Source organism: Telopea speciosissima, chromosome 9, assembly GCF_018873765.1.
Source record: "Telopea speciosissima isolate NSW1024214 ecotype Mountain lineage chromosome 9, Tspe_v1, whole genome shotgun sequence".
NCBI lineage: Eukaryota > Viridiplantae > Streptophyta > Magnoliopsida > Proteales > Proteaceae > Telopea > Telopea speciosissima.
In genome coordinates, this window is record NC_057924.1 from 1,059,112 (window position 1) to 1,072,639 (window position 13,528).

Consider the following 13,528-nt stretch of genomic DNA (forward strand, 5'->3'; position numbering starts at 1 on the left):
TTCTAATTTTCAAGAAAAGTACAGATTTTTCTACATATACTTGCGCCTCCCTTGTTTTCAGATATATTGAGAATACTGCTTGGATCAGTTTAAAAGTAGATATGCAAGCTGCTTGTTGTTTTATCTCTTGAATTTTAGTTTGGATTTCGGAGATTTCGCAGACATATTATATTGTTAAGGACAAACACTTGAGTAGAAAAGTAGGTGTTTTGGATAAAAACTAGCCTCAGTGTGACCTAAGATAGTCCCACATCAGTGACTGAAGGGAAGACTAGTTTATACAAGGATTGGAGTCTTCACTCCCTCATAAGGCCTTTTTAAAATTGTGAGGACAACATTAAGCTAGCTTTTATTTTGTGGACAATTTGGAAGAATTAATCAGATAATTAATTGCGTTCGCAAACCTCTAGTTTCATCATTTGGAGATGTCAGTGAAAGTTAATGCAAATAAAAACATATGAATGGAGTTCCTGTTTTTTTTTTTTTAATGAGATGATGGAGATCATTTTATGAGCTACCAATGATCCAGTAGAGGAATTTATTCAATCAAATGAAGGATTATGTACAAATTTCACTAGTCTTGTCTTCACAGGTATATAACTTAATGAGATGGTCAAGAATAATTGTAAGATAGATGGTAGATCAATATCTTTGCATCTGGATTGGGAGGAGGGTTGAGAGCAATGTCGTTGTGTCTTTGAGATTAAGAACGAAGGATGATGTCCTAATGTATTACTGGATGAATAGGCCATTTAATCTCTCTCATATCATCTAAGTAGATAAGAGAAACCTGAAACTCTCTTTATACTGCGGCTGCTATTGCTGCCTTAACCGCAATCGGACTCTTGACTTGGTGACGACCATCAGACCATTTAAGCTCGCCAAATACGTAGTCTTTGGCATAACCAGGCAGCTTAGTCTTGAGGGTTAATTTGAATGTCTTCTCTTGTCCAACCGAATCGAATGTCAGGATCTGTGGATCCACTGAAACAGAAATCCCAGAGGGAGGACGAATAATGGCCTTGTATGTAGCTGGTGATGACCCAACATTCTTCAATTTCCTCGTCAAAGTGGCAGAGCCAGTGAGGCTTGGAACCGCGATGGATGGGTAGTTCAAGTCCAGGAGGCTGATAGCGGGTTCGGGGCATGTATAAGCAACCCTTGTCTCGGTGAAGAGGCTGATTAGGTTTTCATTGTAGCCAATGGCACATAGGAAGTTCAAGAGGTCAGTGGTGTTTAGGTCATAGACCAAACCAGGATCCATGGCACGGTTTGGTTGAACGTGTCCAGCTCCATAATTGAAAGGGGTTGCTTTTATAATTGATGAACTCAGCATTGGTTCCCTTGCATTATCCCTTGTACTTGCTGCATATCACCCCGATTATAAAATCAACAACACAAAACCAGAGAGAGAAGAAGAATTAGGAGTTTCAAGAAGAGGCTTGAATGAAGAGGGTTAATTACGTACCGGTGGTCATGATGGCAGATCTGATGGCGTAGGGGCTCCAATTAGGGTAGAGTGTCTTAAGGAGGCCACTGACACCAGCGAGGTGAGGACATGACATGGACGTCCCTGAGTCAGAGTTGAAGGAAACCCGTCTGGTATCAGAAGGCATACCTGAGGGAGGCAATACTTGACTCCAGGAGGCGATGATGCTCACCCCTGGTCCAGTGATGTCGGGCTTGAGAATCTCAGGAGACAAAGTGTTGGGTCCCTGGGAAGAGAATGAGGCCATTGAAGGTGCTGGCTTGGTCCCAAGCTCTGTTGTGACTGGTGAGATGTAAGCTGTTGGTGCTTTTGTTGAGTTGATGTACTCGAACAACGCAATACCTTCCGTGAATGACAAATGCGACGCAGGGAGCAGGTGACCGTCGGCGATCACACAGTTCCCTGATAGTATATCGTTAACCAATATCATCCCCACAGCCCCTGCCGAGAGTACATTTGAACCCTTTTCAACCCTCCCGCTCCTACCCCCCTTCAAGCACACTACTATCTTACCCTTTACTAGGTTTGGGTCTAGAGACTTTGCGTTGCAGTGCGAGGCTATCCTGGGCAAAGAGTCCTTTGCTCTCGCGGCCTCACCTGTCACTAGAGGGTACATCTTGCCATCAGAGGGTAGGGAAGTCGAGGAGAGGCTCTGCCCTTTCAACTGCTTATTGTTACCAAGCTTCACGTAGGCCACGAATTGGCGGTCAATGGTGCTGGCGCCCACTGTAAACAACCAGGGAGCTGTGTTGGAGACGGTGCCGGGGATTGGACCATTGTTTCCGGCAGAGGCTACCACAAGGATACCATTCCTGACTGCGTGGAATGAACCGATAGCCAAGCCGTCCTCGAAGTAATTGTGTGAAGAGCTTCCTATGGAGCAGGAAAGAACGTCGACGCCATCGTGGATGGCAGCATCAAAACCGGCGATAATGTCAGCGTCGAAGCATCGTGTCTTGCAAACCTTGTAGGCAGCTACACGGGCCTTTGGCGATCCTCCCTTCAACGTGCCATTGCCGAATCCGAAGAAACTGGCATTTTGGACGAAGTTTCCACCGGCAGTCGATAAGGTATGAGTCCCATGACCATTATCGTCACGTGCAGTGTAGTTGGCATTCTCTAGGCCACTTGCTGCGCCCCCTTTGTTAAAGACCTTGGCACCAATCAGCTTCCTGGATATTTCATTTACCCAAAAAAATGAATTAATAAGTAATGCATAGTTAATTAATTAACTAATTAAATAATGGAAAAAGAAGGTGCTAGGATCCTCTCCAATGTGGACTTCACCCACTGAGTGCCCAATGAGGAATCCGACGTCTGGGCTGATTAGTATACATCTCGATGCACACTCGGGGATGTTCATTCGACACTCCTTGGTTTGCAGGCTCATTGGGGAGGAGCTGGATCTAACAAGAAGCCCAAGTGTAGATTACAGGGTAATGAGATGTGTAGCTAGGGGTGTCAATTGGTCCGATTTTAGGCTATCGGTCGAGTTCCTTAATGGTTCCGGTCCTAAGGGGTCAGGGTTAGAACTTGACTAATAAGCCAATCGGTTCCAAACATGAGATCCAAGTCCTGAAAGAAACACCCACAAATTTACTGCCATAGTTATTACCCCTATATGTTAGAGGTTCGAAAAGCCTTCCATAGTTTCCAAACACCCATTCAAGTGCAATGATGGTTAGTGATGAGTGAATAGCAATCTACTTCGTCGTGGGTGAAGGGAAACTAAATCCTTTGTTTTCCTCAAAAATTGTAGGCGATACTTTCATTTATGAGTTTTGAGTCTTTTGACCTTGAGAGTGGTAGAAAAACATAATAATAATCACCCGAAAAGTGGGGAAAAGTGGAGGAAAGAGGAAAGAGAAAGAGAGAAAGGGACCCGACCTATTGCAACGAACCCCGTTAGGGGTGGTGTCTGTACAACCTCCTTTCCACCTTGATGGAATGGGTCCATACCCCTCGTCGCTAAAGCTCTTTGATTCCGGCCATACACCTTAACCACAATCAAGGTATAAAAAATAGGATCAGAAATATTGGGAAAGAAAACAATACAAAAATGAAACTAGAAACTGGATTTTAGTTCGAATAGGGCGAGATATGAATAGTTAATGTTTTAAAAATTATAAGCTATATCATTTCAAGTCTGAATCAGTTCCTGTACAGGGAGAGTAACGACTCTTTAGGTACTGTTTCATGATGACCTATTTTTTTTCTTCTACAAATACCCCTTAAACAATTTATGGTATCAAGGAGAGGCATTTGTGGAAGCGAAAAAAACACATATCGTCACGAAATTGTACATGCAGTCTTCACGTACGAGGAGTTGTTGAATCGAACTTGTTCAACTCCTTAGATTCAATTTGTGCCCCCTTAAATGTTAGGAACAAATTTTCATGGTAAAGTGCATACACAACAGCTACAAACAAGGAAGTAGGATATAGCTGGCTTGGAAAATATTTAGGGACATAAAATTGAGGAATTTAACATGATCTTTTTAATTGTTACTCGCGAGAACTCAAGAAAAGGGCTACTCTATGAAGTGTTGCTACTATTATATTAACCTTTGGCGCCGAAAGGTTCAACTCAAAAAGAATGGAGAAGGAACTAAAACGGTGTTGAGGAATGACTTAGGAGTGCACGAAAAACTCCCCATATCCTCACATTCTCACCGAGGCACAAGCTTCGGGTCTCAAACTCTTTAGATGTATCCCAAGAACAAGGGTGGTGTTTTATTTTTAATATGAAATTACTATTTTGCCCATCAAATTAATCATATTTTCATTAAAGAGCAAGAGTGAAAACAAATGAAATAGAAATTCTGAAATAGCTCCTCTGCTATTTCAAAATTTCTATTCAACTTAACGAACTTACCACTATCAAGGTTCCCAATAATTGTATCTTCCCCAAATCTAGCCTTCTCCCATAGCGATCCAGGTTGAACTGCATCATTTTTCTCCAGTCCAAGAAAATCCCACGACCGTGTTGTGTGTAATTGATGTTCCCTGTTTGGGAAGATTGATATGACATTGGGATGCTCTGCAATATTGATTGAAGACCAAGCGATGATGAAGATGAAGAGCACCCATTAAAATTTAAATGATAAAAAGAAGAGATGATGCTGAGTACTGATGAGTGATGCTTCGTACTTGCGATCTCAGCTGCTTTCTCTTCTTCAAGGGTCGCAGCAAAACCATTAATATGTCTTGTGTAGCAGTAAATAATCGATTCTTTGGCCGCCTCGGGGCTGTGTTTGGGAGGAGAAAGGAAGGAGTGGTTGTGTAGAGAATAAGATATTAAACAAGAGTAGTTCAATTCCCAAGATTAAAGAAGAGATTTTGCAGAGTAAGAAAGGATCCCATTTCTTTCTTAATTACCTTCCAACGTAATCTGCCAGAAACTCGTAATGAGACTGTTCCGCTAGATCAAGATCATTTTGTGTGATTTCCGGACCATGTGAATGTGATCCCAAGTATACCACATAAGACTGCAACATTAATGAGTAATTTTAAATATGGGTTATCAGAATTAATTTACTCAAATAGAAGACGAAGAAGAAGAAGAACAGTAGAAGAGAATGGTTGCCTTTTTGATAGCGAACGTGGGTCTCTGCAACATGGAGAAAAGCAAGACAGGAAGAAGGAAGAGCGGAAGCCTTGAGAATCCCCCCATTGGTTCTCTGTAAATTTGCTCCTCCTTCCCCTGTTTTTAATAGCTTTGCTTCAACAAGGAAGCAATTCTTATATAGAACGGTTTCATTGAAAGCAATTCTCTTATTGGGGATTATTCTAGAGAACCGCTTAACCATTGATATGACAACACCTTAAGAACCGGTTCTCACAAAATCATCCTCAACAAAAGGAATTCCTCAAAACTTAACTTCCTTAAAAAATTGAAGTTTAGATTAGATAGAAATCCCATTCCCCATCTAAAAATAGGAACACTAAGGCAATATGTGGCATGCATTCTTGGAATGTGTTTTAGGTTGATTTCGCATTTTCGGATGATAAAATATAGTTATTTTTTATCATCCGACAATGCGAAATCGACTTAGAATGCATACCATTAATAAGAGAAAATAATATATAGTTTTTGGGAGAAAGAACGGTAACCGGTGCTGTGTGTGGGCGTGTACATGCTCCCAAACACAACCCGGCACGAAAAGATTGCCACACCCTTTGGAAAGGTTGAAAGGTCCAAGGTGCAGCAGTCTTTTCATGTCGGAATGTGTCTGGGCACAGCTACATGCCCACATACAGCACCGATTACCGTTCCTTTTCTCATATTTTTTTAAAACTCCATCAATATCACTCTGCAGGCTGTATAAAAACCAAACTTTAAAGTCTATTGAAATGTGTTGTGATCTCAAGCTTCAATGTTGAATCTCGAATCACTTACCAATCACATACTGTTACAGTTGGTTACACTTACAAATCACATACGGTTACAGTTAGTTATACTTAGGAATACATTCAGTTCTGTCCTGCTGAGTGGATTTTCAGAGTTATTTTTGGTGGATTAATTCCAAGGGGGTTTCAAGTGGATTCCTGGCTTGTTTACCTTGATCTATCTCTTCTAATTATCAAGAAAAGTCCACATTATTCTACTAATACTTGCGTCTCCCTTGTTTTCACATATATTTGGGTTAGTTTTTTGACTTAGAATATTGCTTACATCAGTTTCAAAGTTGATATATAAGCTTTTCTTGTTGTTTTATATCTTGAATTTTGGTTTGAATTTTCGAAAACTATTGGCTGGTATTCAAATTCCAGGTTTCAAGGTGAATTCCTAGTTTGTTTAGCTTGATTCTCTTCTAATTTTCAAGAAAAATTGAGATTTTTCTACATATACTTGCGCCTCCCTTGTTTTCACATATATTTGGGTTAGTTTTTGACTTAGAATACTGCTTGGATCAGTTTAAAAGTTGTTTTATAAGCTTCTTGTTGTTTTATCTCTTGAATTTGGGAACACATTAGGGAAGACTGGTTTATATAACGATTGGGGTCCTCACTCCCTCATGAGGCCTTTTTAAAATCGTGAGGATGATAAAAAATTTGGAAGAATTAATCGGATAATTAATTTGTTCCCAAACCTTTAGTTTCATCATTTGGAGATGTTAGAGAAAGGTAATGCAAATTAAAACTTATGAATGGAGTTCTGTTTTTTTTTTTTGTTTTAATGAGATGATGGAGATCGTTTTATGGGCTACCAATGATCCGGCAGAGGAATTTATTCAATCAAATGAAGTATAGCGTATAAATTTCATTAGTCTTGACCTCACAAATATACAACTTAATGAGATGGTCAAGAATAACTGTAAGATTCATGGTAGATCAATATCTATGCTTTTGGATTGGGAGGAGGGAGGGTTGAAAGCAATGTCGTTGTGTCTTTGCGACTAAGAATGAACGAAGGTTGACGATGTCCTACCGTGATACTGGATGAATAGGCCATTTCATCTCTAAAATATCATCTAAGCATATAAGAGAAACTTGAAACTCCATATATATTGCGGCTGCTGCCTTAACCGCAATCTGACACTTGACTTGGTAATGACCATCAAACCATTTAAGCCCGCCAAATTCGTAGTCTTTAGCATTACTAGGTCGCTCAGTGTTGAGGGTTAGTTTGAATGTCTTCTCTTGTCCAACCAAATCGAATGTCAAAATCTGTGACTCCACCGAAATAGAAATTCCCGGTGGAAGACGAATAATGACCTTGTATGTAGCTGGGGAAATAATGATCCAATAATTATTTAAGTTTTATATGTAGAAAGTATGTTATTAGGGGAATTATATATGTAATTTTCAAAGTATGAGAAAGGCATGACTAGCTTTATATGTAAATTAAACTAGTAAGTCGGGTGGATTGGAATTTGTAGTTTTCTGCCCATTTTAATTAATATTAATTCACCTTCCTGACATTTCAATGGGGATCTGATCTGCCTAGCTATATTCACTCCATTAATTAATGTGGTCTACAATGTTTTTTGACAATTCAATTATTAATTAATTCACCTTCCTGAAATTGGGGTTTTATGATGCTCCATAATGTGAAAATTTTGTTGAAGTGATGGATGGTCCATATAAACCATGGACAGAAGATGTACGTAGTAAGCTTGTTAGCTTGTTTCCTCATCTGTTCCCACTCTTTCTATATACTGACATTATAAGTTGGCAACAGGATCCTAATTTTGAAGCCAAATTAAGTTTCCAAACTTGTTGAACTTAATTGGATTTGGAAGAGATGCAGTAAGTAATACAAGCTCGATCTCAAGTTTTTTTATGGTAATTAATGAAGAACAGGGCAGCTGGTTATCTTTTTGGAGGTTAAAGGTATGTGATGTCCATTTTTTATTTTAATAATTTTTAAATGTTTCTTGTGCACTAAAGGTGCAATCTGCCCTAACAAATTTTTTTTTTCTTCTCTCTGTTTAAGAAAACCAAATTTCTCTCTTGAATATTTTAGCGTTTGGAAGTAAGATTCGGATCCTCTACTTCCGAGCTGCCCAGCCCTACTGCAAGCTGTGCGCCCCAAACACAGTAAGGCGGTAAAGACCACCTTACCCCCCCGCTTGGGCAGAGGTAGGGCGGTCTTTTCTTCGCTGCCTTAGTGATGATTTAGTTAAAAAATGGGGAAATTTTGGATCAAAAGGCTTTTCCCCATTTCTTCTTGTAATTTCCTTCTTTTTCTCCTCCTTTGAGAAAAAGACACAATTGACCATCGGGAAGAGAACTATGTAGAATTGCAACTTTCCTTCCTTTTAAACCGAAACTCAACAAGCCATTTCATCTCCCTCTTGGTCTGGCTGAAGCTTTAACAGTTCCTCAGCAAATATACCACTTTGGGCATCAACGTTTGAAATGCAGAAATTCTTCTGGTTTAGAAGAAACAGGATCTGGTGTATTTCAAAGGCGGAAATTTCGCCCCCAATTTCAGCGCACTCTCATTGGCTGCCGCATGAGTGTGGTCTTGCGTTCCCCCACAGAGAACAGCTCCTCCCCCTTCAAATATTTATTTAGAATCTTAACTTAAAAAAGCAGATGCCATTGAAGCATCAAACTTAGGATAGTGGAACCTGGGCTTTAAAACCAGAAATAGGTGACAGAACCGGTCGGCTGGAATGGTAAAAATCGGGGGAATCTTGGGGTGAATATTCTGATCCAAAATGGTAGAAACCGGAATTTGTGAATCGGCTGATTCTTGATCTGACTTGCTGATTCCCAATCCGATTCCCTGATTATTGAAACCCTAAGAGGAATGCATTTGCATGCAAATGTGAGGAGAGAGAGAAATTTGCATGCAAATGGAACCTATGCGATAAGTTCTTTGTTTTAGCTCCGATTTGAGTGTTGTTTACGGCCACATGTCCGTGACGATGAGCACTACCAATCGTAATTGGCCACATCAGCAAAAAATTTACTGTTTTTCTTAAAAAAGCCAAAAACAATTTTGATCACCTAAAATGCCCTTCATTTTTAGGTGACGAAATAGGAATCGAAATAACTTCGTCGTCTGAACTCGGAATTCTGCGATTCCAATTGCATTTCAAAGAAGACTCGACGAACTAAAATAGCCATGTGGATTTCTTCATCCAATTCTTCCATTAGACCCTCCAAAAATGCCAATGAACACGCTGCCAATGCGTGATCCTATGAAATCAATATTCTTAATGTATCTAGCCGTCACCTGAGGTTGTCCAAGGCTGCCAAACACTGAATAACACTGAAATAGAGTGTCCCATATTGCCACATAAGCTCAGATGCCCTATCACAAGCAACATGTCATATGACTATCAAGTGTCAAAAATACCCCTGTGAGTTGTATCAACACTCCACGGACCTCTTTGATTGACATAATCACCAAAATACCTCTGGATGCTCACTGTCTTCTTTCTAGGACATATTACTATATAAAGTTATAAAAATGCCCCTACAATATTGTCCATTCCTGTAAATGACAAATTTGCCCCTGGATGACTTCCAACCACTGTGGGGCCTCTGTGTATGCTGCCAAACCCTTGTAATGATGTCGCTGCCACTGTAAACATTGTAAAAACTACTTGGGATGTTAGGACACTGTCCAATCACTGCCTGTAGTACCAGAAGTCTGCCAACTCATCCAGAATGTTGCCTGAACTATCCTGACTTCTATAATTGCCCTGGACTGCCACTGAACACTGTATCTCACAGTGATGCACTAATACGCATTGTGTTGACAACAACAACAACACACATGCACTGTGTTGACAACAATGACAACCAACACATAAGCACTGCTATCTGCACTATGTGTTAATGTGTTTAACAAACCTTGTCTATAATACGATCATCGAACTTGACTCCGAATGCAACCTACCAATCTGATTTGTCCACAACATAATTAGCATAGAAGGTGCCATACATTCCAAGCATTTGCATAGAAAGCTCATCTGAACTGGGATAAGCTCCAATACACATCAAGTGCTAGCAACTGGTATACTCTTGAGCTGTACAAACCTCATGAGCTACTCACTAGAGTTCAAACAGCCTCCATCAACTTAAAGAACCTGTTTCTTGGACTCAGAAATGAAACGAAGAATCTGTTCTAAAAGCTACTGGTTGGGGGACTGAGATTGGGAAGATCAAGCAACCCCATCTCTCCATAATAGTTGTGTTAGGTAATGCTTTACAATTTAGTGTTTACATTTTACAATTTTTGTTTAGTATTTAACTATCTATTAATTTACCAAAAAAAGTCTAATTATATATTGAATGAAAGTATTTAAAACTTTAAGTTTAGGACTAAGTTTTTTAATTCAAAGAAAAGTCTAATAGGCAATTGAGTATGAAACAAACCAATACCCAATCACTTGTGTCTCGTTTTTTTAATGCATAGGAGGATGACAAAAAAGTAGGGCTAGTCAGGGTCAATCAGGGCCAACCTGGCCCAGCTCGGCCCAATTAGTGTCAATCAGGGCCGGGCTGGGCTAGGTTGAACTTGAACCTGCCGACAGGGTTGGACTTGGGCTGAGCTAAGAGAACTCAGGGTTGGGCTAGGGTTTTAAAAAACCCAGCAAAACTCAGCCTAGTTTCACCCCTAGTTGATAGCTCTTAGAGCCAGGAGGTTTTAACGATTCAATCGGTCTGGTTATGATTTTCGATTCAATTTAGGATACAATATGTCAAACTGAAACCGAATAATTTTTATAACCTCAGATCAAAACGAATCAAATCTGTTCAGTTTTACTATTCATATTCATCTTTTGTATTCGTTTTCCATTTGATTGAATACAATATAATTTCTCCCACATAACATGGATATGAAAAATAAAATTAAAGGGTTCAAAGGTGAAACCAATATTACAAACCGCTTGTCAACCGAATAACGAAAACCGAATAGAAACTACTTAAACCGCACCACATATAAAACGATTCTAATTTTGAGTGATTCTTATCCAGTGCAGCTTTGATTTCGATCTTGCAAAATGTGCACCAAACCGGACCTACACCATTTGACACCCTTAGGTTTTTTTGACATAGCTTTTGGGTAAAGGAACAACACATTGTAATTCCTTCTCACAATCTCTCTCCTTGTTAAACATGTGAGTCTCTTTCTTCTCCTAATTAAATATATGCTCCAGCTTGAACTTACCTAATTCCGTGGAAGAGATTAAATCTTCTTGAAGAGGACTTCCTAGAACTACAGAGTCTGTATCCGTATAGTAACAGTCGAGTCTGGAAATGAATGGGTATTCACTCCGCCTTACAGCCTTGCTTCCCATTGTAATTGCCATTGTAGCACGTGTGTGGCCCAGCCCATAAGGGCCATGCAGATTTGACGTCATCCTCACCTTCCTCCAGTATATCATTGGCAGCTTTTCACAGAGAAAAGTTCTTTGAGGAGGAGTGTACCGCCCACACCTAGACACAAGGGGAGGAGTGGGGGGGGGGGAGGGCAAAATGATTGCCCTAAACTCCATGAAAGACGGAAATCCCACCCCATGATGCCAACATGCATGCACTCATTGGTCCCCATGCAGACATATGTATCGCCACACTCCCCCATAGAGAATGCTGAATCTTTTTTCAGTGTGTAATTGTCTTAGTGTATAAGATGTCAATATAAACTAGTGGTGTGTATATTATTTTCCTTTTGGGGGAAAATGTTCTCTCCACTAACATAGTGGGAATTTTTTCCCATGTACTCTTACATAACTAACATACGCTCTGTCTCATCCTCTATTTAGGCTCTCCTTCCTAACCTTATGGGTTCCCAATTGATGAAATTGATTCACGAATGCTGATTGGAGTGGTGCGAAAAAAATTCCCTCATGAGGGTAGCATGGGAAACCCTAGTCCAACCAACCAAAGAAAGAGTTTTCTATCCAGTAGTGTGGCCCTTGCACCAGCACGAGGCCAATGAGAACACATGAGAAAGCATGAATAGGGGGTGGAGAAAAAAAAATGGGAAGGAAAAAATAAAAGAGGAGAAAATTTTTAATTTTTTTAATTCATCCACTTTGAAAGGTTCACCCTCAAATCTAAAATCATCATTACTTCTCCAATTTATGATAAAGGTCTAAATGCCCTTCATTGGTCCATGGTACTTATCCAAAGATATTGATCGCCATTAGTGGGCGACATATGGCAAAAGTGAATCGGACGGCTATGTTGGAAAAGTTAAATTCATTTCTCTTCAGGCTAGAGCTCCGCGTGTTTTTTTCTGTTTTGAAAACTTTTTTGATTAGGGTCTCTGCGTCGACGTTTCCAGTCGCTGTATCTTTCTGTTGTTGGGAATTGATTGTCATTGTGTAAACCCCTTAAAAAAATAGTATAACCACAGTATAACAACAAAAAAATCCGAGTTATTGCGTGATTTAGAAGAGAATAAAGAAAACCCAGATGGAAGAAGTAAATAATGAAATTTTGAGTTTAAAATTGGATTGTAATATGAAAGAAACTGTAGATTAGCACCTTCTTGAACTTTCTTTTGCAGTCTTCACACAGTGGATCGATACTTCAAGATGTTGAGATTGGTGAACATGAAAAAGCATGGTTATGGGTAAGAAGCAATGCTTGCAGGTCCATTCCCATTCCCATATGTTATTGTATGGCTTTGTCTTCGTCATCTTCATCAAATAAAGGGATCTTTGCGGGTTTGCCTTATGAACAGGTGTTTATTTTTTTTTACCATTTATCTAATCCTCTGTATTGTGAGTGCAGAGTGCAAGTTTATTTTTTTTTGTGGGAATAGGGGATCTCATAAGTTTTCAGGTGAATTCCAGGTCTGTTTATCTTGATCTATCTCTTCTAATTTTCAAGAAAAGTTCAGATTTTTCTACATATACTTGCGCCTCCCTTATTTTCAGATATATTGGGAATACTGCTTGGATCAGTTTAAAAGTAGATATATAAGCTTCTTGTTGTTTTATCTCTTGCATTTTAGTTTGGATTTCGGAGATTTCGCAAACATATTATATTGTTAAGGACAAACACTTGAATAGAAAAGTAGGTGTTTTGGATAAAAACTAGCCTCAAGGCGACCTAAGATAGTCCCACATCATTGAGTGAAGGGAAGACTAGTTTATACAAGGATTGGAGTCCTCACTCCCCCATAAGGCCTTTTTAAAACTGTGAGGACAACATTAATTAAGCTAGCTTTTAATTTGTGGACAATTTGGAAGAATTAATCAGATAATTAATTGTGTTTGCAAACCTCTAGTTTCATCATTTGGAGATGTCAGTGAAAGGTAATACAAATAAAAACTTATGAATGGAGTTCCTGGTTTTTTTTTTTTAATGAGATGATGGAGATCATTTTATGAGCTACCAATGATCCGGCAGAGGAATTTTTTCAATCAAATGAAGCATAATGTACAAATTTCACTAGTCTTGTCTTCACAGGTATACAACTTAATGAGATGGTCAAGAATAACTGTAAGATAGACGGTAGATCAATACCTCTGCTTCTGGATTGGGAGGAGGGTTGAAAGCAGTGTCGTTGTGTCTTTGAGATTAAGAACGAAGGATGATATCCTAATGTATTACTGGATGAATA

At 39.4% G+C, this 13,528-nt stretch overlaps 1 protein-coding gene across 1 annotated transcript; it reads right to left on the bottom strand.

Moving 5' to 3' along the window:
• Window positions 1-802: 802 nt before the first annotated feature.
• Window positions 803-5,206, bottom strand: LOC122640196 (subtilisin-like protease SBT5.4). The gene is made up of 7 exons (XM_043833350.1): window positions 5,075-5,206; window positions 4,867-4,976; window positions 4,639-4,736; window positions 4,364-4,528; window positions 3,377-3,485; window positions 1,469-2,661; window positions 803-1,365 (listed from the first exon to the last, which is right to left on the bottom strand). The coding sequence occupies exons 1-7, from the start codon at window positions 5,159-5,161 to the stop codon at window positions 803-805; spliced, it is 2,325 nt and encodes a 774-aa protein (XP_043689285.1). The 5' UTR covers window positions 5,162-5,206.
• Between the last annotated feature and the right edge of the window lie 8,322 nt (window positions 5,207-13,528).

Coding starts and splice junctions, on each gene's coding strand:
- LOC122640196 (XM_043833350.1), bottom strand. CDS start 5,161: ATGGGGGGATTCTCAAGGCTTCCGCTCTTCCTTCTTCCTGTCTTGCTT. Junction 4,529..4,638: donor GAAAGCAGCTGAGATCGCAA/GTACGAAGCATC, acceptor TCAATATTGCAG/AGCATCCCAATGTCATATCA. Junction 3,486..4,363: donor TATTGGGAACCTTGATAGTG/GTAAGTTCGTTA, acceptor ATTGTGGTTAAG/GTGTATGGCCGGAATCAAAG.